Source organism: Dendrobates tinctorius, unplaced genomic scaffold, assembly GCF_039654945.1.
Source record: "Dendrobates tinctorius isolate UK_male_01 unplaced genomic scaffold, ASM3965494v1 ptg000047l, whole genome shotgun sequence".
NCBI classification, from domain to species: domain Eukaryota; kingdom Metazoa; phylum Chordata; class Amphibia; order Anura; family Dendrobatidae; genus Dendrobates; species Dendrobates tinctorius.
This window is the reverse complement of record NW_027361715.1, coordinates 2,052,662-2,076,003: the sequence shown is the minus strand read 5'-3', so window position 1 is coordinate 2,076,003 and position 23,342 is coordinate 2,052,662. Positions and strand designations below refer to the sequence as shown.

At 41.9% G+C, this 23,342-nt stretch overlaps 1 protein-coding gene across 1 annotated transcript in view; it reads left to right on the top strand.

Moving 5' to 3' along the window:
- ZNF423 (zinc finger protein 423) overlaps positions 1–23,342 on the top strand; it is a 272,352-nt gene that overhangs the window by 58,314 nt on the left and 190,696 nt on the right. The window contains exon 3 of the mRNA XM_073576157.1: positions 14,068–14,256. Coding sequence (XP_073432258.1) covers positions 14,068–14,256 — 189 coding nt within the window. The remainder of the gene's footprint in view (positions 1–14,067; positions 14,257–23,342) is intronic.

Sequence of the window (23,342 nt, the reverse complement as noted above, 5' to 3'; positions counted from 1 at the left end):
TCGCCTACAAGTAGCAAGCTTTTGGACAATCGATAGGTGCTTGTGTACAAGCCCTATTACTGGGGCAGATGCAGCTGTATAGGGAGGTTGACCCTTATTACATTCGTTCGGTCCCCTTAGGCTACTTTCACACATCAGTTTTTTGCCGTCAGGCAGGATCCGGCGTAAATTTTGGAGAACTGTAGAAACGGATCCGTTTTTCTGCCGGATCCGTCTAGCAGGTTATATCTGTTTCCTGGGGGCTGGCCAATTGGATCTGAGCATGCGCAGACTTAAAAAAACGGATCCGGTGGCTGGATCCGGCGCATTCCGGCGCCCATAGACTTTCATTGTGGCAAAAAGCCGGAAGCGGCGGATCCGGCCCTTCCGGCTTTTTCGCCGGAGACCAAAAACGTTACAGTAGCCATTTTTTCCAGACGCCGGAATGAGACAAATATCCGGATTCGGCAAAAAACGGATGAAACGCAATGCCATCCGGCGCTAATACAAGTCAATGGGGAAAAACCGGATCCGGCATTGCATTTCGCCAGATCCGGCTTTACAAAAAAAAAGCCGGATCTCGCCTGACGCCGCAAAACGGATGTGTGAAAGAGGCCTTACTGTTTGCAAACTGTGAACAGCAATTCCCAGAAGTGATGTCGACAAAGTTGATCTTTAAGATGAGATCAGCCATTGTACGATCGCTGCTTGCGATCAGAAACGAGGGAGCTAATTGGATAATTATCAGCACGTGAATGGGCCTTGAAGTGTCTGTCCATGTCTCTTTAAAGCTCTGAAAATTAAAAAAATAAAATAAATAATACATGCCGTATCACCTACTGCACCCTCGCTATTCATCAGTACTGCATGGTAATAATAATACAGCGTCATGTCCCTTTTTTGATTCAGGGATCCATCTGCCATGGCCGCCGGAAACTCTTTGCTCTCTTCTGGCTAATAATTCATTGGCTGCTGATTGCCTGCAGTGGTCTCGTAATGTCTTGCGCTGGAAAAGAAAAGGGACATGGACACCAGTAAATAGTTAAAGAGGTATTCCCATCTCCAAGATCCAAATATGTATTAGATGTAATAATAATATTAGCAAATACCTCCAATTAGAAATACAGTATAGTTCTTCTGATTCGCTATGTCACTTACCCCATGTGCAGGGCATTGCAGTGGCTTTAGGTATCCATGGTTTCGATCACTCACAGCTGTCACTGTTCTGTATGGTTGTAACCATGGATACCTAAGCCACTACAATGCTCTACACAATGGGTAAGCGACATATCTAATCAGAAGAACTATATAACATTAATAATTGCTTGACCTCTAAATGACAGTGGCTCCATTCAGAAAAAATGACACAGAGGATTTTTACATGAGATCCATTGGGATATTTCAGAATCTGAGCTTTTTCTTTTTTTTTCAGTCGTGTGTCCGCAAGGGATAATCAGAGCTGATGGAGTGCAGGGCTTTTTAAGCAGTGATGTAAGAAGTGCCTGTCTGCTGCCCCCCATCACGTGTTTAATGCCCCCTTGTATGAATCCCCCGTCCGGCAGCAGTGTCCTTGCTCGCATTGGGTGGCCAAGGATATAGAGAATGTAATGACTGTTGGCGTCGCTAATGACATTGAGGTGTTGAGTGTTAGAATGTGACTGTGTTTATATTGTGTAGCAGAGAATGCTGCCTCCGAGCTAATTCATCATGCACCGTCACCTCCATCCAGAGAGAACAGAAGCAGAGTCAGGCCCGGCCATGGAGCAGGAGCCACAGGAGTGTCCAGTAGGTGCCTGCGAAATGTGGAGGAGAAGTGGGGGATGCTGGCCGCCTCTGTGGAAACTGAACTGCTGGGAGCCAAAGGCAACATTGAGAAGACTGTGAACAGGCTCGGCTGAGCACAAGCCGCCAGATGCAATTGCGGGCAGGGGACATGTGTGCCAGCCAGAGATGGCTTTCATCTCCTGTGTTTTTGCCACGCTACCATCCGAAGTAGATTCTATTTTTTCTTCTTTTAGCAAATCTCCTTCTTTATTGTGTGTGTGTGTGTGTGTGTCTCGGTAACACAGAAATAATTGTAACTCTTCACAAAGACCCTTTGATGTAACAATGGAGCGCAGACGACCAAGTCTCAGCTCCAAAGAAAAATACACCACAGGGCATTGACTCCAACATATGTGCCAAATGCAGAGATTATGGATATTTTTTTTTGCCTATCCATATGTAAAATCTCTCAATCCTCCATGTAGGCTGCTCACACATGTAGATGAGTTTACAACATCCGCCAAAATGCAGCCTGTGTCCGAGCAGAAGACCTATTGACTTTTCTGCATTGGCCGATGGTACAGAAGATCCTGAATGTGAATTTGCCAAAAGACGCACACAGTCCAAATGCTGCCCGAGTGTAAATTCATGGAAATCGGACCCTAGTTGCTACTATTGCCTCGCAGAGCTTGTGCCCTGGGACCATCTAATCAGGAGCAAAAAGATGAAATGTACATGTTATCCTTGTGTTTGCATGGGTTTTCGGAGCGTGCGTGGTTAACTGGAGACGTGGGGAGGTTGTTTTTTTTTTTTTTTTGCATTTTTCAATATCTTGAAGGGATTCAGTCACCCCCTCAAAATGCTACTTAAACATTTTTGAATAGGAGGCGTGGACCCTATAAAAGCCATACAAGTAATATACATTTAGCGGTATAGTTACAAATACGCTTTTAATAACGGTAACTTGGTGTTGCCATTGTCTTGTGCACCGTTTCGCCTGTTGCTTTGCTTTTTCAGGGCTTCCCCTGATTTTGACTGACATTGCTGGATTTTTTACAGTGAGTGCTTTGTAAATGCAAATTCCTGTTCCTGACACCGGAGCGTTGCAGCAACAACTCAGTGTCAGGGCGGCCATGCACGTAGTATGGTTGCAGCCTCTCTCTAATCTACTGCTCCTGTCTGAAGTTACCGACTTGCTACTCTTCCATATGTAGAGGGCGGTGGCCACAGACTGGGGGGAGCCGCAGATCAGAGCATGCCTCCACTGTCACTAAGTGCACGCCCACCCTGAACCCGTGAGTGTGCTGCCAGGCTCCTCCTGATTCTGTACGCATGCGCAGGAACAGAGATTAGAGTTTAGGTAATGCTAGTCGTGAGAAAGTCAGTGATGTCAACCAACCTCAGGGACCGTGTTGGGTCAGAAGGTGTTACGGAGCCCCAAGACATTGGCCACTCTGAGGATGCAACGACGAATTTGTAAATGGATTAAAAGTGAATTTATCTGCGTGTACATAACTAAAATGGATATTACTGGTCTAATTTTTATAAAGTCCCATATATAAATGTTTTTAAGTAGGTGAATTTGCATTTTGGGGTGACTCCCTTTATACTTTACTCGCGTTGTGTTTTTGCCTTTTCAGTGAAAAGCACTTGACATCTGTCACTCATACCCAATGGCATCAACAAATGTGCCATGAGTAGAGTTTAACAAAAAGATTAGCAAGACCCTATCCATGACCTGATCAGAGCCCTTACCTAACCCTAACTGTCAGCATCCTCAGTACTTTGAGGTGATACCAGAAAGGATCAATTCTGACAGCAACAGAGTACCGTCATGGCTGCTGCATCAGCGTCTTTGTAAGCTTTTTGCTCAACTCTGGTGATGGCCTTTTCATGAGCTTATATACGAGCGCGTATACACGGTGCCTCTGATTAATGAACACGTGAACTCCAATATTGCTGCAAACGTTAAAGACGTAAGGTACTTGAGTAGCTTTTTGATCAAAAAGCACAAAAACTATCCCACCACATCAAGGTGACCTTTTAATACGGATGGTACCTAGCCACTAAATGTCTTACATCTCTGTGCCAAACCAGCCTCATGTGAACGGGGGGAGTGAAAAGGAAACCAGTCATCGCTCGCAATGAGAAAGATGGATGGATAAGGGTGCTGAGCCCTGGAGGGGGTCACATACCCTAATATGTGCTACACAAAAAATAAAAAATAGGGCCTGCAAACCTTTAGTATTCAGTTATTCCTGAGCTTATGGCTGGAGCTTTCCCGGCATACATGCTGAATGGAAACAATGTATGTGATGTGACTGGGGTCTTATGTCTATGGGTGGCTTATGCTGCAAAATTTCCTCTATTTTGCCAAGTGAACTTTTACGAGTTACCTGTTGAATTTGCATCAAACCCGTAGTAAAGTTTAGTTTTTCATTACGCCACTGTAATAATGCAGAGCAGCCAACTGTACACCTAAATGGCGGTAGTAATCTTAAGTGCTAATTATTGGGAGTCCTAAATTTATCCACTTCATTGGACCTATGCATGCCATTGTGATTGGCTTTAAGAAAATTAAAGCCTGGGTTTAATTGGGTACATTATGAAATGGCATTTAATGCGCTGCTATCTGACCGGGTAATGCTGTTATGCCGGTGGGAGCCCACAATACATTGTGTGATTTCTGATGAGCACAGGCCACTACTAGGTGTTTTAATAGGATGGGGTTTGAGAGTATTTTAATGTACAGATGGAGCATTGGAGTGACTAGAGAGGTTATGGTCAGTGGTCTCAGTGTCACTATGAGTGTATTGGAGGTAGGGGATTTTCACAGTAGGCCTCCATCATGCTGGGATATAATCACTTATGTCTACCAAGCAAATGGCCCTTGTCTGTCTCCAAAAAAAGTAAAGTAATTGCAGAAATAGGTTTTTCATTGCAACAACGTTCAATTTGGATTTTATGATCAGCATTCATTACGGCCATGACTGAATCTAGAATAAATAATGCTGCAGTCATGCGCATAGTGAATACCGTTACTATGTGTTTGTTTATATGGCAGTATCGTATATGATATACACTGGGAAGGCAGCCATTGATGTGACGGCTTAGGTTTTGTCAGCGTGAAACATTTATTAGGGTTGTACAGCAGAATGTTAGGAACCCTATCTGTTACCCTGCACCATTGACATTAGTGAGGTTTGGACGGGGTATTTCTGTAGATGGAGATAAAGGCGGATTTTAAGCTGCGTGTGCTGTGTATGGATAAAGAAAGACTGGGAAAAATAAGGGGTTTGAAAGCCACTTGTGTGCAAATTTTATTTTATGACCTGAATGCCTTAATAAAGTGATTTACAAAGTTTCATAAGTTCTGGGCAAAATTTAAAATGATGAACGTTTAGGTACTTTAAGGTCCCCATATACGTTAGATAGGTGTAAGGCTGTGTTCACACAAAGCGTTTTTTTTTTCGTGTTTTTCCTGCAGATTTACCAAAAAATCCGCTCAAAAATCGCTTAAAAGAAGCTTCCCACTCACTTTAATGCATTTTGCACTTTTTGGGCATATTGATGCGTTTTTTTCTGCAAAAAAAACGCTTTGCAGTAAAAAAAAACCGCAGCATGCTCATTAATTTCACGGAAAATTCCGCATTTCTAGCTATTTTCTGTGTGTCTGGGGATGCGCGGAAAAAATCGCGGCAAAAACGCGTGTTTTCTGGGAAGGAGTCTGGCTTTTATGAAGAAATTTTCTGCATAAGTGTGCACATAGCCTAAGGATCAGCCGCTGAAATTAAGCAGGTAGATTTATTTTCTCCACCAACCTTATCTGTTGGGCGAGTCGTTTTGGTAGAGGTGCAAAAACTACATTTTTATTTTATCTTGATTCAAAAGTTTAGCTCCTGCATTCTCCAAGTTATTTGGAGGTCCTCAGTACAACCTAGAGTTTACACTAGAGTTTCACTTTAAGAGGGGTTGAGTCTGAGCGTGGTCCTGAACCTTACTAGTGATCTATATTATTTCCATGGTAGTCTTGTTGGCACAATAGTCCGCAATTACCTTCCTCCCCCACTTTTTTTTAACGTAAACCTTGTTTTTTTTGTATTGATACTAATTTAAAGTTTTACAAGGTGCACAGTTTAATGAATCTCGCAACCGTATCAGGTAGGAGCGCTCAAAGAAATTACGATATAAACATCAGCGCAAAATAGTGCAAATGGGAGTCTCCAAAAAGATGGGATAGGGCGCTGTCAGACAGCCGTATAACACGAAAGACGATCATATTGCAGTGCTCGGACTGGCCGGTTGCTCTCCTCACCAAACGTGACAGCCTGTATTTTTATGTAGCTATCACACTTAGGTCAGGAGAGCCGCCGGCCAGTCCGAGAATTGTGATGCGATCATCTGTGTTATATATGTATAATGCACATGTGTTGTTTCCTGAAACAGTGGGTACGACTCTAAAAAGCCTCAGTGGCAATTGTAAAATTGCAAAATTGCTAATTTTTGTCTTTTTAACATAGATTGTAATAATAATTATATTATAATATTATAATATTGTTATCGCAATCTATGTTAAAAAGAAAAAATTTGCACTTTTACAATTGCCACTGAGGCTTTTTAGAGTCATACTTACTGTTTCAGGAAACAACACGTGCATTATTTTCAGTTTCAGGAAACACATGCATTATCTTCTGTTGTTTCATGAAACGTGCATTATCTTCTGTTTCAGGAAACAGCACCTGCATTATCTTCTGTTTCAGGAAACAACACGTGCATTATCTTCTGTTTCAGGAAAAACATGTGCATTATCGTCTGTTTCAGGAAACATGTGCATTATCTTCTGTTTCAGGAAACAACACCTGCATTATCTTCTATTTCAGGAAACAACATGTGCATTATCTTCTGTTTCAGGAAACAACACGTGCATTATCGTCTGTTTCAGGAAACACATGCATTACCTGCATTATCTTCTGTTTCAGGAAACAACACCTGCATTATCTTCTGTTGTTTCAGGAAACACCTGCATTATCTTCTGTTGTTTCAGGAAACACCTGCATTATCTTCTGTTGTTTCAGGAAACACCTGCATTATCTTCTGTTGTTTCAGGAAACACATGCATTATCTTCTGTTGTTTCATGAAGTGTGCATTATCTTTAAGGAACGAGCCCTGAACCTACCTTCTGAAGTATCTAATTAATGATCATGTGCAAAGGTCATTTTGAAGGGAGGAGCAGGGTCAGTATGCCATCTCCTAGTGCGACTGGTCAATCCTGTATTATCAGCTGTGTGTAGATGTGTTCCCAGTCATTGTAATCATGCCTCTGATGATAATGAACCTGCTGAAAGCTCCTCAGGCACCTTTAAAAAAAAAAAATTACAACACAACAAAATCTGAATTGAATAAAAGGCAATTTTCTGATGATATCTTCCATTTAAGCATACATGATATTACATTAAAAAATATATATATTGCTGGCTTATAGAAACATACAAAGAAAATTGAAAGACTGTTTTATAGATGGGCAATGGATTTAAGCTCCTAAAAGATAGCTCCAAAAGAAATTCCACCATTCCATGACAGTGTTACCACCGCGTCACCATAACTCCAGCTGGATCGTAACTGGCGCATTGTCATATTTCCACGTGAAGATGTAATTTGTAGAAGTGCCTCTAAGCAAGACTGTGATATTAAGACCATCTCAGTACAGTTCTTTTTAATCATTTCTTGTAATGTAGAATCCTAGAGGGTTTATATCCTCTTAATGTTGCAATTAATCAAAGTTTAGCGCCCCTGCATTCCGGAGAACAAAGCGTTGACCAGTCACTATTTTTGTGTACGTTGTTGCCCGCTTTCGGTGGCGCACTTCTCCGTGTTAATGCCTTTTTAATGTGACTTTTATTGTAATGTGCTTTATCTTAATTGTCTTTTGTGTAAAACGCTTAAGCACAAAATTTAGGAGTTTGGGGTCAGAGATAAAAATAAAAAATACAAATCTGTTTTAAAGTGCTAATTATTATATCATTGGAGCATACCCGGGGAAGTGCTTACCCAAAAGTGCACATCATCTAAATTAGGGTTAATTAGAGCCTTTCCCAAATAGTGGATGCTTCATCAGCAAGAGGATGGCGAGCAAATAAATCTAATTTCCTTTCTACGAAAATCTTTGCGAGCTTAATTGCCATCACAACAACATTTCTTTTTTTCATTAGAAGCAGAGGGTCATTATTAGCGCAGCGTAATGTCTGCTATCGCAAGGAGCCCGCTCCCACCTTTTCACAGGTGCCCCCCGAGACGGCGCGCGGAGCGGACAACGTTCATCATACGCTGACGAGCCCAATTAAAACACTTTGATATTTTGTGTTTCGAAAGCTTCTCCCAATGTTTGCACAAAACACCCGCTCCTAATTAGATTAATTAAACTGGTATTATGTTAATGCGCAGCGCTTTTTTAACCTTTTATTTGCCACGCAGATCTGTACGGTGGGCACCAGCAAATTTTTTTTGTCAAAATTGCAATTAGTAAATTTTTGCATTGTTTTTTTTTTTTGGGGGGGTGGTCACATGCGGTTTACACAATTTTGCCAAAATTTGCAAGGTTAAAGAAACAGGTGTAAAAATGACCTGCACAAGGCACTGGACCCGAATACAGCGGGCAGCCAAGCAAGGACCACACAGACCAAGCCAGGAAGCACAACAATAATCAGGCACTTCCCATAAGAAGAGGTAGCCTGATATAGAGCAAGAGTACAGCGACTTCCGGGTCAGGTCCTCCAGGACCATAGAGATGGCGTGGCTGCAGTCAGAGCCAAGAAGAGCGCACATGCAACGTTGTGCAGCCATGGGACTAGGTGCGAGAGGTGCGCACGCGACGGGACCCCCGGAGCGGCCGCGGCACCGGAAGCGGTGACGATGGACACGGGGTCCCGGCCCCAGGTGAGAGCGGCGTGACAGCCGGCGTGACAATATATTCAGCTTTCTGCCACATATATTAAAATTGTCAATAAAGCGGCCAACCCCTTTAAGTGAAAGTAAAGCTGACACAATGCAGGTAGTTTTCCAGTAAATCTAAGAAAGAGCTGTTCTCCTCTAGCAATAAGGAGCATATTACTATTGCGTTACATAACCTTATATATATATATATCATTCACATTGCTTTCCTTATGTATAATACATATGAACCGGCAAACAGATCCGACGCGAGGAGTAGCATTCGCAATTGATTTACTGCTTGATATATCTATACATACAGGCAAATAACGTGCCGCTGGGAAATGGGCTCCGGCGTTCGTAAATATTGCTGGTTCACTATTTCCCTTCGGGCGCCTACATTTGTGAAAAACTAATTAAGAAGTATAAAGTTTTCACACGAGGAAGGTTGTAAAAATGGAGTTGAAGCGACATTATCAATATTCCTCTAAACTGGTAAAGAATAGTCTCTGTTCTGCCATTAGTGTGGAAGATGGGGCTCCTGCGGAGTTACCTGTGTGATGAGGACTCTGGTTGGAATCATTGTGTTGTCTGATAACACAATATGTGAAATGTGAAAGGTCAGGCTGTAGCTAAAATTTAGACTGCAAGTCCCATTGGAGTTAGTGAGTGGTAACAATCCCAGTACAGCGCTGGGGAATATATTGCATATTGAATGTACTGTCTATAAGCATCAAACTAAAGCTTCATTAGTTCCTGTTATATTCATTTCTAGTTATTACAAAAGATAATACATTTTTCCTATTTCTGAAAAATTATGGATGAAGCATACAGTCCATACAGGTATACAGAATCACAGAGTGGGCTCATCCATTCAACGATAAGTCCAGTCTTAGTCAACCTCTGGCAGCAGAACCTGACCCGCATAAAATAGGTCTTTCTGCCTCCACACACAAACACCACTGAGATAGCCCAGTTGCCTTAAATAGGCCCTTCAAAGGTGGAGATATGGGAGCGGCCAGTCGCATCCAACTCTTCTGGACGCTCCTAAAGCCCAGACCCAAAAATATAGGCCTATTAAAAAAAAAAAAAAATCCCTCTCGGCAACTTAGTTACTGGAGCCTTCTTTTCCAGGATTCACATCAGTGAGGCTAGCCATCAAGGTGACATAGTCCTCCGGGACCTTGTCAGCTGCTTTCTTACATTGTGCAACCACTTTCCTGTTTATAGTGGCACAAGATTGGAGTAGTTCTCTGGACCTAGATATGTGACTCTCTGGTATCTGTGGCATTATTGTGTGAATATGCCATAAATATCCGGAATGGTAATACCCCTAATAGTAAAGGCAACTAAGAGTGTGTTTTTCATCTAGGCATGTGGTTGCATTAGCTATTGGAGTTGGTAGGGATTGATTTGCAGGACTCCGGTTCATCAACCACATAGGTAACCTGAGGCCAATGGACAGGAGCTCTGAGAACCGCTTCTTATATCACTGCATTACTGGCTCCTCTGTTGGCCTGACAACATTGTCTGAAGCTGGCTAATCAAAAGAAGAGCCACAGCTGCCAGGACGTAGAAAGCAGTTATCGGGGGGGCTCCAATCCAGAAATCACAAATTACTGAAGTGGCCTCTAGATCAGGCCCTGCAAATTGATTTGTGCTAACTTCAATGTCTGCAATTTTTCATGTTAAGTCTGGTTTATTTTAAGGCCTCTATTAGAGTTGATTCGAAGGACCTGGTTCATCAGACATATCCGTAATCTATGGTCACTGGTCAGGAGCCCTGAGAACCGCCTCCTGCCCACCCTCATCCATGGCTCTTTCTTTGATTAGCCGGACCTGCACGACGTGACGTGTGTGATGCCGCATCGATCACGTCGCGCCATGGATTCCATAAGAGGTCTCCCGATCAGCAGCCATTGAACCTGCTCCTCAAACCTGATTCGCACCAAGTCTTAGCTACGTACAGTATATACTCTGAGACCTGTTTACACTGGATGTCTAGCTTATGGTGGTTTTTCTATCTATAATGATCCAGGTCTGTGATGTAGATGACGTTCTAATTTTTCTTCTAGAGGTCCTTCTTTCGACCAGTATGGCTTTATACCCTTATTTGGTTTGGGATTTTATAACGGAAAAACTATATGTATGGCTGTTGTGTGATCGTTTCCCTTCAGCCTATGTGGGAATGGCAGGACGGAGTATGGTTCACTTTGGATAGACAGATTGAAGGGTCATAAATGGAGACACCATGGGACTTGAGGCTTTCTCTGACAGTGCAGGAGGTCTACCATGTCAGGTTCTCAAAACTGAACTAAATTCTTACAATTTATTGCACGATATGATTGCATTATTACGTGGCTTTCATGGCAAGTTGATACTATAATCCCAAGTATGTGTTTTCTCTTCTTGCATAGCTTTGTGCGTGCTGCAGTACTCGATCCGTCTTGGCACAACCAGGGTGTTACTCTGTCCTTCCTATGATATTGCGTCTTGATAAACCACAGCTCAGTCTGGCCCCTCCGGTATCTCTCTGACACTGCTCCAGCTCTCGGTCCACATCAAACACTCAGCCGGAAGGTCTCGGAGGTCAGAACTTTAGGAGGTTGTAAGAAGGTAACTTCAGAAAATGTTCTCGTTTCGAGGATAGCCCCATTCTAGTGCTCGGCAGCCCGCTGCTGCACAGAGATCAATTTTATTAAGTTGTAAGTCATAGGAGGCAAACACTATTAGCTGCGAGGCTGAACAAATCATTTATTTCTCGATCATTCCGGCTGCTGTTTGCGAGAAAAAGACAGAGACAAATTCTGTTGCTTCATACAAAAGTTTGGAAAGATGTTTTATAGCCTTAAAATTGAGCCCTACTGGTAAAATTAATGATTTCTGAATTATTGAACGTAATGCATAATTTCATCTAAGTCATCACCCATGCATTCTGTTCATGACACTAGCTGTCACAATACAGACCATATGACAGAGTACAGACTGCCATAAGCATTGCCTACTTTCTACTATCAGTTATTGCCGGGCAACTACAATTTTTCATTATTATAGTCTACAGGCCTGAAAAGTTGCGATCAGCTCTCCTTAGACTTTACATTCCTTATTCTGGATTACTATCCTTAATTACCACTTTATATTTCAGAATCAAATTTAAAGGATGTTAAAGCACCCTATAGCAAAAATGACTAAAGCATATTTGTAGTAGAGTACGCTTAAAGAATTTCGGCTTCTGCAGCCTACACGTATCATAGTACATAGCTGACTGCAGAATGAGTTACCTGTATAAGCTTGTCAGTGAGCGTGATCTTATATGCTGATTTAAGTGCAAATCAATCAGGATAGAAGAGTCTGCCCAGATGGGTTCACTTACTGATGGATTTGACTTGCTAGTTAACCCATGGTTAATGGTATATCATTTTTAAGTTACCTCATTGCAAAAATGCTTTTTTTTAGCCAAAAATACATGCATATAAGAAAAGATTTCCTTATTATTTTAGCACCCATAAAGATCTATGGTTCTGTAGGTTCGATGTCCAGTTGTTACATCCAACATACAGACTGTTAAAGGGGTACGTACATTATTTTAATATGTATATTATGTAGCCGAACATGAAACGCCATACAGATTAGTGGTAGTCCAGATCCTGAGACCCCTATGATGGCTCAATACACTTGTTAAGCTATTGTAAAAACAAATATGTATACTACATGGTATACATTTCCTTTGTCCCTCTGTGTAGAAAAGCGGTCTACTCTCCTTTTCTGTACTATAGAACAAATGGTTTGCCAATACATTTTTGGCCTGTGTTTGAATGGGAGCCTGATGTATATTATATTGGTTAATTGCACAGACGCAGGGTGTGCTGCTCTGGAAGCAGGAATGTGCTGCTCTGGAAGCAGGAATGTGCTGCTCTGGAAGCGGGAGGGTGCTGCTCTGGAAGCAGGAGGGTTCTGCTCTGGAAGCAGGGGTGGGCTGCTCTGGAAGCAGGGGAGGGTGCTGCTCTGGAAGCAGGAGGGTTCTGCTCTGGAAGCAGGGGTGGGCAGCTCTGGAAGCAGGGGTGGGCAGCTCTGGAAGCAGGGGTGGGCAGCTCTGGAAAGCAGGAGGGTGCTGCTCTGGAAAGCAGGAGGGTGCTGCTCTGGAAAGCAGGGGTGGGCTGCTCTGGAAAGCAGGGGTGGGCTGCTCTGGAAAGCAGGGGTGGCTGCTCTGGAAGCAGGGGTGGGCTGCTCTGGAAGCAGGGCTGGGCTTCTCTGGAAGCAGGGCTGGGCTGCTCTGGAAGCAGGGCTGGGCTGCTCTGGAAGCAGGGCTGGGCTGCTCTGGAAGCAGGGCTGGGCTTCTCTGGAAGCAGGGCTGGGCTGCTCTGGAAGCAGGGGTGGGCTGCTCTTTAAGCAGGGCTGGGCTTCTCTGGAAGTGGGAGTGGGCTGCTCTGGAAGCAGGGGTGGGCTGCTCTTTAAGCAGGGCTGGGCTTCTCTGGAAGTGGGAGTGGGCTGCTCTGGAAGCAGGGGTGGGCTGCTCTGGGAGCAGGGGTGGGCTGCTCTGGAAGCAGGGGTGGGCTGCTCTGGAAGCGGGAGTGTGCTGCTCTGGAAGCGGGAGTGTGCTGCTCTGGAAGCGGGAGTGTGCTGCTCTGGAAGCGGGAGTGTGCTGCTCTGGAAGCGGGAGTGAGCTGCTCTGGAAGCACGAGAGCACACAAATGTACAGGCCCCTAGAAAGTCTTTTGATCAGCAGTCGGAAACCATATTGTGTGAATAATATAGAGGCATGTTTGTTTATTACTATGTTAGTAGCTATGGTTGTTTTTTTAATTGTTCAGAAGTTGAATCTTGCACAGTTATGCGTCTTTTTTTTGTTTTACATATCGAAATGAGGAAATGGTTGCACTCAATTGCATTAAGGCATATCAGTGTGAAATATATGAAGTGTGAATAGCATAATGGCTTTTGACATTTGGAAAAAACACATGAGATACTTAGCACAAAATTTGGCCAAAAGATGTGAGCCCATTCACTAATATCAAGGTGATCTCTTTTTTTTTTTTTTTTTTTTGTTTGTTTTTTTAGTTTATCAGACGTATGGATAGAGGATTTTTTTATAAAGAGCCAATGATGTATATGTTTTCTCCCAGCGTCTGTTATTGTACCGGCCAGAAGAAGTTAATTTCATCATTGATCTCTGCTAAGTTTGACCTCTCCATGTTGTCTGTAATGACAGGATATTTATTTTGTCTGTAGTTGCCATCTAAAGTCTGATGCACGTGGCCGAGATTAAATAGTTAATCAGGTCGAGCCAACTAATAAGTGACTTCATGTCAAAGTTAGATGGAGAGAGAGAGAAAAAAGTAATTATAGTATTTTGTGAAAGAGGGCTCTGTTACTTTATGTTCTTCCTGTGCCTGCAGGTGGCCCTGGAAGGGAGGCTGAAAGAGAGGGCCGAGGTTTGGAAGATGGTAACAGCGTGACCAGCCAGGAAGAGAGGATTGAGGAAGAGGAGCTGGAGGACGAGTCAATTTACACCTGCGATAACTGCCAGCAGGATTTCGATTCCTTGGCCGAGCTGACGGAGCACCGGACCCAGCACTGCCTCGGAGGTAATCCCAAACTAAGTTTGCAGGTTTGACAGGTGGTTAGCTGAGTAATTGGACAATGCAGCATTAGGGGGTCTTAAGCGAGAATAGCGAATTAATCATGTCATTTTTTTTTTTTTTTATAGATAATGTCATTTTTATTGTTCTACCTAAGGTAGACTCGCCTGCTGAAATCATCGCTACCTTTCATCATGGTTCATTTGAAGACCTAGAGCAAAACATGTAATATGTCTATATATGTATCTCTATATATATATATATATATATATATATATATATATATATATATATATATATATATATATATATATAATAGAGATATGTGTATATATTACTTGTATATTATTAAAATAAGAATACGTTAAAAAAGTGAAGTGTTAATAGTTTATTTTTTATCAATAATAAAGTTAATGAACAAAAGCAAAATCTGCGTGAAATCAGTATTTGGTGTGACCACTCATTGCCTTCAAAACCGTTTTTGAAGGAACTCTGCCGGAAGGTTGTTCCAAACAACTTGGCAAACAAACCACAGATCTGTAGATGTAGGATTCCGCAAATCCTTCGGTCTCTTTATTCTACACATAGTCCCAGACAGACTTGATACAATACCATCAAGTCTGGTTGACTCCAAGTTTATTCTGCAGCAGGGCAACAACCCCAAACTTAGAGCCAATGTCATTAAGAACTATCTTCAGTGTGAAGAATAACAAGGAGTCGTAGAAGTGATGATATGGCTTCCACAGAACCTTGATCTCAACATCAGTCAGTCTGTCTGGGATTAGATGAATTCTAAAGGAATGTGGAAATATAAAGAGCGCAATAGGGTATTTCCTGGGTTAAAAAGAAGATCCAAGGAAATGATCACCTGGAGGTGAATAGATATAGGCTGCTGCAGGTCCATAATAGTGGGTCATGTAGACGGTGGAGAAAAAGTGGAGGTAAATACGCTCTGCCACCGGTATCAAATGCACAGAGCGTAGAAATTCAAATGTGGTTTTTATTCAACGTATTTCGAAGCACACTTGCTTCTTCCTCAGGACAAACCACAGAGAGAAAACTTTCATCTTTGTACGTTCTCTCTCTGTGAATTTACCTCCACTCTTTTTCCAGCTTCTACATGGGATTACATGAAGACACAGAAAGATTTGCCCAAGCGACAAGATTTGTGGTTAGTTATCCAAAGTGTTCGGAATCAACCACGCTGCAGAGTTCCTTCAAAATAAAATTTGTTACGAAGACAAAGGGCGGTCACACCAAATATTGCTTTGATTTTAGATTTCTAATTTTGTTTGTTCACTTTGCATTCTGTTAATTGATAAAAAAATAAGCTATTAACACTTCTATTTTCAAAAGCATGCTTACGTTACAGCTTTTTTCCCACACCTGCCTAATATTTTTGCACGGTAGTGTGCATACCGTACATATATATTTACATTTAATTCTTAAGAATTGACTTTTCAGCATTGCCTTATATTTCACACAAAGCGTTATGACATTATTCAAACTATTTGGGATAAAGGCTTCACAACAGCAAACTTGAAGTGAGTGCATAGGAAACTCTTACAATAAGACTCTCATTTTTATAAGACCTGTGAAGAAGCCTAATTTTCATGCTGAGAAAGCTTTTTACTAAATCTGATGACCCGGTGCCATGGAACAGAATATTCACTGAAAAAGGATCTTTGAAATAGAATTTTATTACCACTTACTGTATCGGCCTCATTCTTGTCTTATTTTTTGATGTAGCATAAAGAACTTTTGTAAATTGGAAGGTTTCCTCCCCATCAGATGACTGGATGGGTTGTGTGCTCAAACATTTATGAAGAGGATGAACACTTTTACATTTAGATCTGTCTGGAGACATTTGAAAATATCAAATGAAATTAAAACAAATATTTTAGTTTGCCCCTCCCCCAATCATACAGCGTTAGGCTGGTTTCACATTAGCGTTTTTGTGCGCAACGCATCTGTGCGCATGCGTCATGATGGCGTACGCATGGTCTTGCGTTTGCATGCGTTCGTCTGCGTTTTTGTGTGCATGCGTTTTTTCAAGGTGTGCGTCTAGACGCGCCAGACACAAGCTGTTGCATTTTTGGGTCCGCCCAAAGGCGTCAAAAAGCGCATGCGTACGCTTGCGCGCGGAATGCGTCAAAACAACGCATTACAGTCTATGGGAACGCAGGCATGCGCATGGACATGCGTACGCCTGCGTTTGCGTGCGCATGCGTTTTACGAGTAAACATGTATAGACACTGGTTTAACACCTAGAGAACGAATGCGCATAAACGCAAACGCATGCAAAAATGCATGGTGTGGTTTTGCATGCGTTTCTACTTGCGCACGATGCGCTGCGCATAAAGACGCAAATGTGAAACTAGCCTTAGATTGACATATTAATGGCTGTATGCATCAGTTTTTTTTTCTACTGTTTACTGCATACACCAGAAAATGCTCAAAGTGTATGTGTTAAAGGGCTGTAATGAATGATATACGCTAACCATCCGAAGACTTCCTCGCTAAAAAAAAACCCCAAATACCCCGTGATATGCATTTTTTTTTGTTTTTTATTTTTTATTAACTGCATCGGATAGAATATCAGACTAGATGTGCTTGAGTAAAACTTGCCCAATTTATTAGGAGGTGTGAGCCTATTTGAGAAATCTGTCATGGCGTGAAGTCACGTCTATGGCAGCTAAAAGCCGACATAGATTTAGGCCATACATTTTTTAGCATTATGGCTGAAATTATAATAAATTTGTTGGACCACTAAGCCGTCTACAGGAAAAAAAAAATAAAAGAATGGTAGCCAGTGTGGTATAAAATTAAAAAAGTTGAAAGTTTTAGGACAATTGCACAAATTTTCAACTTCTTTCCACAACATTTCTGGCACCCCCCTCTCTTACTGTCGATTTCTCAGAATTTAAAGGGGTTTTCCGAGCCCACAGATTATTAAAGCATTGTAAAGCCTATGAGAAATATAGAAATATTACAATTTACTTGCTGTTTCTGACCTGTCAGGTGGTGTTTTGACCTCCAGATTGTTACTTCCTGCTGTGTAGACCTTTCAGATGATAAAATAGAGATTGTTACTGTCTGTGTGCAGCTCTGCAGTGAGATCTTATCAGTGATGTCATGTGGGTGTGGCCTGTGATCCTCTTCAAGATTACAGTGACTGGTGATGTGTCCAAGGAAAGAGGGAAAGCACATTGCAAGCTCCTCACAGGACAAGAAATCTTAGCAGCTAGTGACTATAGCCAGTAGGGTGGTGACAGGTATTCCAAACATTACATTAGAATACATGTACAGTCATATGTTAAAGTTTGGGCACCCCTATTAATGTTAACCTTTTTTCTTTATAACAATTTTGTTTTTTGCAACAGCTATTTCAGTTTCATATATCTAATAACTGATGGACTCAGTTATATTTCTGGATTCAAATGAGGTTTATTGTACTAACAGAAAATGTGCAATCTGCATTTAAACAAAATTTAACCGGTGCAAAAGTATGGGCACCTCAACATAAAAGTGACATTAATATTTCGTAGATCCTCCTTTTGCAAAAATAACAGCCTCTAGTCGCTTCCTGTAGCTATTAATGAGTTCCTGGATGAAGGTATTTGTGACCATTCCTGTTTACAAAACAATTCCAGTTCAGCTAAGTTTGATGGTCGCCGAGCATGGACAGCCCGCTTCAAATCATCCCACAAATGTTCAATGATACTCAGGTCTGGGGACTGGGATGGCCATTCCAGAACATTGTAATTGTTCCTCTGCATGAATGCCTGAGTAGATTTGGAGCGGTGTTTTGGATCATTGTCTTGCTGAAATATCCATCCCCTGCGTAACTTCAACTTCGTCACTGATTCTTGCGCATTATTGTCAAGTATCTGCTGATACTGAGTTGAATCCATGCGACCCTCAACTTTAACAAGATTCCCGGTGCCGGCATTGGCCACACAGCCCCAAAGCATGATGGAACCTCCACCAAATTTTACTGTTGGTAGCAAGTGTTTTTCTTGGAATGCTGTGTTTTTTAGCCTCCATGCATAACGCCTTTTTGTATGACCAAACAACTCAATCTTTGTTTCATCAGTCCACAGGACCTTCTTCCAAAATGTAACTGGCTTGTCCAAATGTGCTTTTGCATACCTCAGGCGAATCTGTTTGTGGCATGCTTGCAGAAACGGCTTATTTCGCATCACTCTCCCATACAGCTTCTCCTTGTGCAAAGTGCGCTGTATTGTTGACCGATGCACAGTGACACCATCTGCAGCAAGATGATGCTGCAGGTCTTTGGAGGTGGTCTGTGGATTGTCCTTGACTGTTCTCACCATTCTTCTTCTCTGCCTTTCTGATATTTTTCTTGGCCTGCCACTTCTGGGCTTAACAAGAACTGTACCTGTGTTCTTCCAATTCCTTACTATGTTCCTCACAGTGGAAACTGACAGGTTCAATCTCTGAGACAACTTTTTGTATCCTTCCCCTGAAAAGCTATGTTGAATAATCTTTGTTTTCAGATCATTTGAGAGTTGTTTTGAGGAGTCCATGATGCCACTCTTCATAGGAGAATCAAATAGGAGAACTACTTGCAAGTGGTTAAATACCTTTTCTCATGATTTGATACACCTGGCTATGAAGTTCAAAGCTCAATGAGGTTACAAAACCAATTTAGTGCTTCAGGAAGTCAGTAAAAAGTAGTTAGGAGTGTTCAAATCAAGAAAATGATAAGGGTGCCCATACTTTTGCACAGGTCAAATTTTGTTTAAATGCAGATGGCACATTTTCTGTTAGTACAATAAACCTCATTTGAATCCAGAAATATAACTGAGTCCATCAGTTATTAGATATATGAAACTGAAATAGCTGTTGCAAAAACCAAAATTGTTATAAAGAAAAAAGGTTAACATTAATAGGGGTGCCCAAACTTTAACATATGACTGTATTTGTTATATGACTCTGGGCTTCCCTACAGTACACTAAGCTAGCTAGTGTCAGTACCTGGAACAGTACTGACTACTGGATAGTGTCGGATAGCATATGCGAAGTTATGTCAGAGGACTAATGGACAGGAGAAACTGTATGCAGCGATTTATCCATCTTGAGACTGTAGGAGTCTCAGGATGGTGTTTTAGGGGGTGGAGCAGGCAGCCACTGAGTGTGAGTGTGGAACAGCAATACTCGGCCTCTTGGGAAATGTAGTCTAGAGTAACAGAGGGAGAACCAGCAGGAAATGTGGGAGTTTATAACGTAAGCAATCAGGGGAACTAAAAAAGGAAAATAAAAGTAACTGGAGTTTGGGGGCTCATTACAGGGACAACCAGATTGTTTTTACTTTTTTCTGTGTCTGGAAAGCTCCATTAGAAACTCTTTGCCTACCAGATGGCTTTCAGTGATGGTTACAGTTATGTGGAAGCGTAGGGGTACAGGCTTATCACAGAATCTAAAGAAGAATAAACACATTGAATATGTATTTTTGCAGATTCCTTCCTTTCTTTCCTTTGGAAAGGTTGAAATCTTGCTGATTTTGCACCAAAAATTGACTGACATGCCACAGATTTTCAAAAATGACAACAAAAAAAATATTTCCACATGCCTCATGTACCCTTTTCCTTCCCCAAAAAATGCAACACATGTATGTACTAATACATCCAAAAACACTAAGACATAATAAAAGCCTAAACAAAGTATGTTGTACCCAAATGTAGTCTTTCATTTAACAGAATAATAATAAAAAAAATATATATACGGTATATGTATACACTTAGTAGATACACGACACAGACGCCCCTGACGAAGTGGTGCGAAACGTGCGTCGAGACAGCAGGGACACACAGTAACCAGCAACCGTGTGTGTGTGATTCCCTATAAGCTGAGGATTCTGTCAAACGAGCCAAGAGATAATCCGGTGAACATTTAAAAGCACTGTTGCTGGTTACTGTGTGTGTCCCTGCCATCCCAAAGCACGTTTCGCTCTTCTTTGTCAGGGGGCATCTGAGTTTATGTATTAAAATATGTAATTGTAATATGGAAATAATTTTTAGAATTATAATAATTTCTTTTTTGCTTATTACAAAATAAACTATGGTACGTTTGGGTACAATATACTCTGTTTGGGCTTTTGTTACATCCACTTTGCCGATTCTGTAAAATGCTGCTGTCAGGCAGGACTGTGGAGACCAGTAAGCTAAAGTACTGACTTGTACTCTTCTATTTTCCTTGTCCGGCTCTACTTCTTCATACTTTCTGTAGTACTATGGAGCCATCATTGTATCACCGTTATTACGTGATAGACGCCTCTAATTGATGTTCACATTTGTAAGTTTGCTGAAATGCCTATCAAAGCCGATAACTCAATTAACCAACATTAATAATGGACCTTACTTTTTTTAACAGGAGTCAATACATTTCTACGGACGCCACCCGATACTCGCCCCGTTTATAGGAACTTTTCAAATCAAATCAAAAAAGTGATCAGACATATAAAAGCAGAGTGTATAATGAATATATAATACTAGTGATAATCTGTATATGCCATGGATTGTAAGTGACCTCTAGTCCAGGCTTGGCCCATGATAGGCCTGATGGATGGCTGGCTCACTTTTAATGACCATTGTGCCTGTAGAATTGCAGTAGGGGAAGGAATCTCCGGCTTTCTTAAAGTTAAGCAGATTTACATCCTTATGTTGGCTGAAAGTAGAATAAGCCCTTATTATGATGCATTGTTACCGCCGGAGCAGTGCTGCCATTTACCGGGATTTTATGACTCTGACTTTAGGCGGAGTGGTCACAATACGGTACAATTGGTTCAGCTGAAGTTTACCAAGTAAAATGACCCTGGAGGACGGGCCCCCTCCACACACCTTAAACGAAGAGGAGCCTTCGCCGCCATTTAAGTACTGGCCCAAAACGACCTCCAGATCGATAGAGAGAATAATTGTGCTGATAATCCGAAAAAACAGCATTGAAATAAAATCGAGCTAATGGCTTCCAATGGGATACTAAGGGAAGGTAAATCCTGCTGTACTCAGACTTTGCAAGCCGTTAATGCATCCTCCATAGAACCACAAATAGAGCTGCTTTCCCGCTGTCCGTCGGAGGCGTGCACATAGCCGTACGGCACACGTCCTGGTGTTTACTCTTTAATCTTCTTATTCTACGTCTCCGTGGGTGGCACATTAGTAATTGATATTGGACTGTGTCAAATGCAGAGTGTTGCTTTTTTTTTTCTGTATATCTTAGTGTAACACTTAGAAAACGGTATACAGAAAGGGTTTGTGCAATCATAAAACACTAAAACTTTACATTAAATGGAATCTGTCAGCAGGTCTAAGCTATGTAATTTGAGAGCAGCATGATGTAGGGGCTTAGACCCTGATTCCAGGGATGTATCACTTACTGGGCTGCTTGCTGTTATTTCGATTTAATCAGTTTTCTCTGCTGCAGATCTGGCAGTTCTCTGAATGCTGAGCTCTGTATAACCTCGCCTACACCACTGATTGGCAGCTTTCTGCCCATACACAGAAAGGAGCCAATCAGTGTTGGGGGTGTGGTTGGACTAGAAAGCACAAGATACCTAGTCCTGTAGAGATGATCTCCTGCTGATAAAACACTGATTTTATTGAAATGGCAACATACAGCCCAGTAAGTCAGACATCGCTGAAATCAGGGTCTCTGCCCCTACATCAGATTATGTAGCATAAACCTGCTGAGATTCCCTTTTAATGAGAAATGTAGTTGTTGATCTTCTTGTTAGGAATGGTGAGAAATTAAACTTTATGGATTATCAAACGCCTGCAGAATATTTCATTATATAATAACTGTGAGTAACTTGCAAAAAGCCGTTTCTTAAATCCGTGTTTCACGATGGGAGTAAGGACTGCGCTGTATGGACCGGCCGCTGGGTTTTAAGGTTAAGTTCCCGGTGAGATTTTGACGCTGTGTATTTTCACCACGCAAAAAAACAAAGCAAAAGCGCCACCTTACCATTAAAGGGGTTGTCCATTCTAGAGGCAATATATATTTTTTACTTAAGCGCATGTATTTAAGGTTAAAGATCAGTTTCACAATTGAGTTCCATTAAAAAAAAAAAAAAAATTGGCAACATCTATGTGATCTGTGGTCATAAATAAGCTGAGAGGAGCGCAAAAAAGTTCCGAACTCTCTTGTCATACTATCAGTGGGTGCTCACTGACAAAGTTCCAGTTCACTCATTCTGCAGCCAGCAATAGACAGTGCAACGCAAAGCCTATAGAAGGCAAACAATGTTAAACCCTTTTGCAAAAAAAGTATTTTTAGCCAAAAAATACATGCGTTTAAGAAAACTATCCCCTAAGGCGGACAACCCCTCTTCCTTCTCGGACAGACCACAGTTAATACATTCCCTTTAGCGCCCACTGTGGGGTAAATAAGTGGTCACCGGCTGGTTGTGTGGCATGTTGGTCCCAGCCTTCTATACTGGGAGGCGTCCTTATCTGCCTTCATTTTTTCGTCCTGTTTGTCTTTGCTCTCGAAGTGGAGTGGAAGTCAATTACACACCCTGCTTGTCCGCCTGTAGCTCCTTGACCTTGTCACTGTATTTCTTTAGCTTTCCTTTCGTATACCATCCATGTTTTTTTTAATTTTTTTTTTAAAACCCATCCCGTAAAAATTGACACTTTTTTTTTTTAGTTGCCAGATTTTTTGGAAGTTTTGCCCTTTGGGTCACCGCTGATACACCTCCCACTGTAAGCGGCAATGTAATACTCTTTGCAGAGAGGTAAAGTAGGCAGGACCCCCTCGGCGCCTCTGATAGCAGAGGTAGGACTGGCGTAATAATCATGGCTCTTAGCAGTGGCAGAGTCTATGACACAAGAAGCAATAACACGTCTGTGGCGCCGAGAGCCTGGGGGTGATAATAGGGTGAGTTACCGGTCTCTGCTGGCCATAATAATTGGGCTTCTCTTTCCTTGACCCGTCTTGCGGTAGAACTGCATTAATGCTCACAATAACAACTCATCTGCTGTAAGGACGGGATAAACACGCGCAATCGGCGTCTTTAGGCGATTGAAGAGTTAAAGGGTTTAGCGCTAAATATAAACACCTTTTTTTTA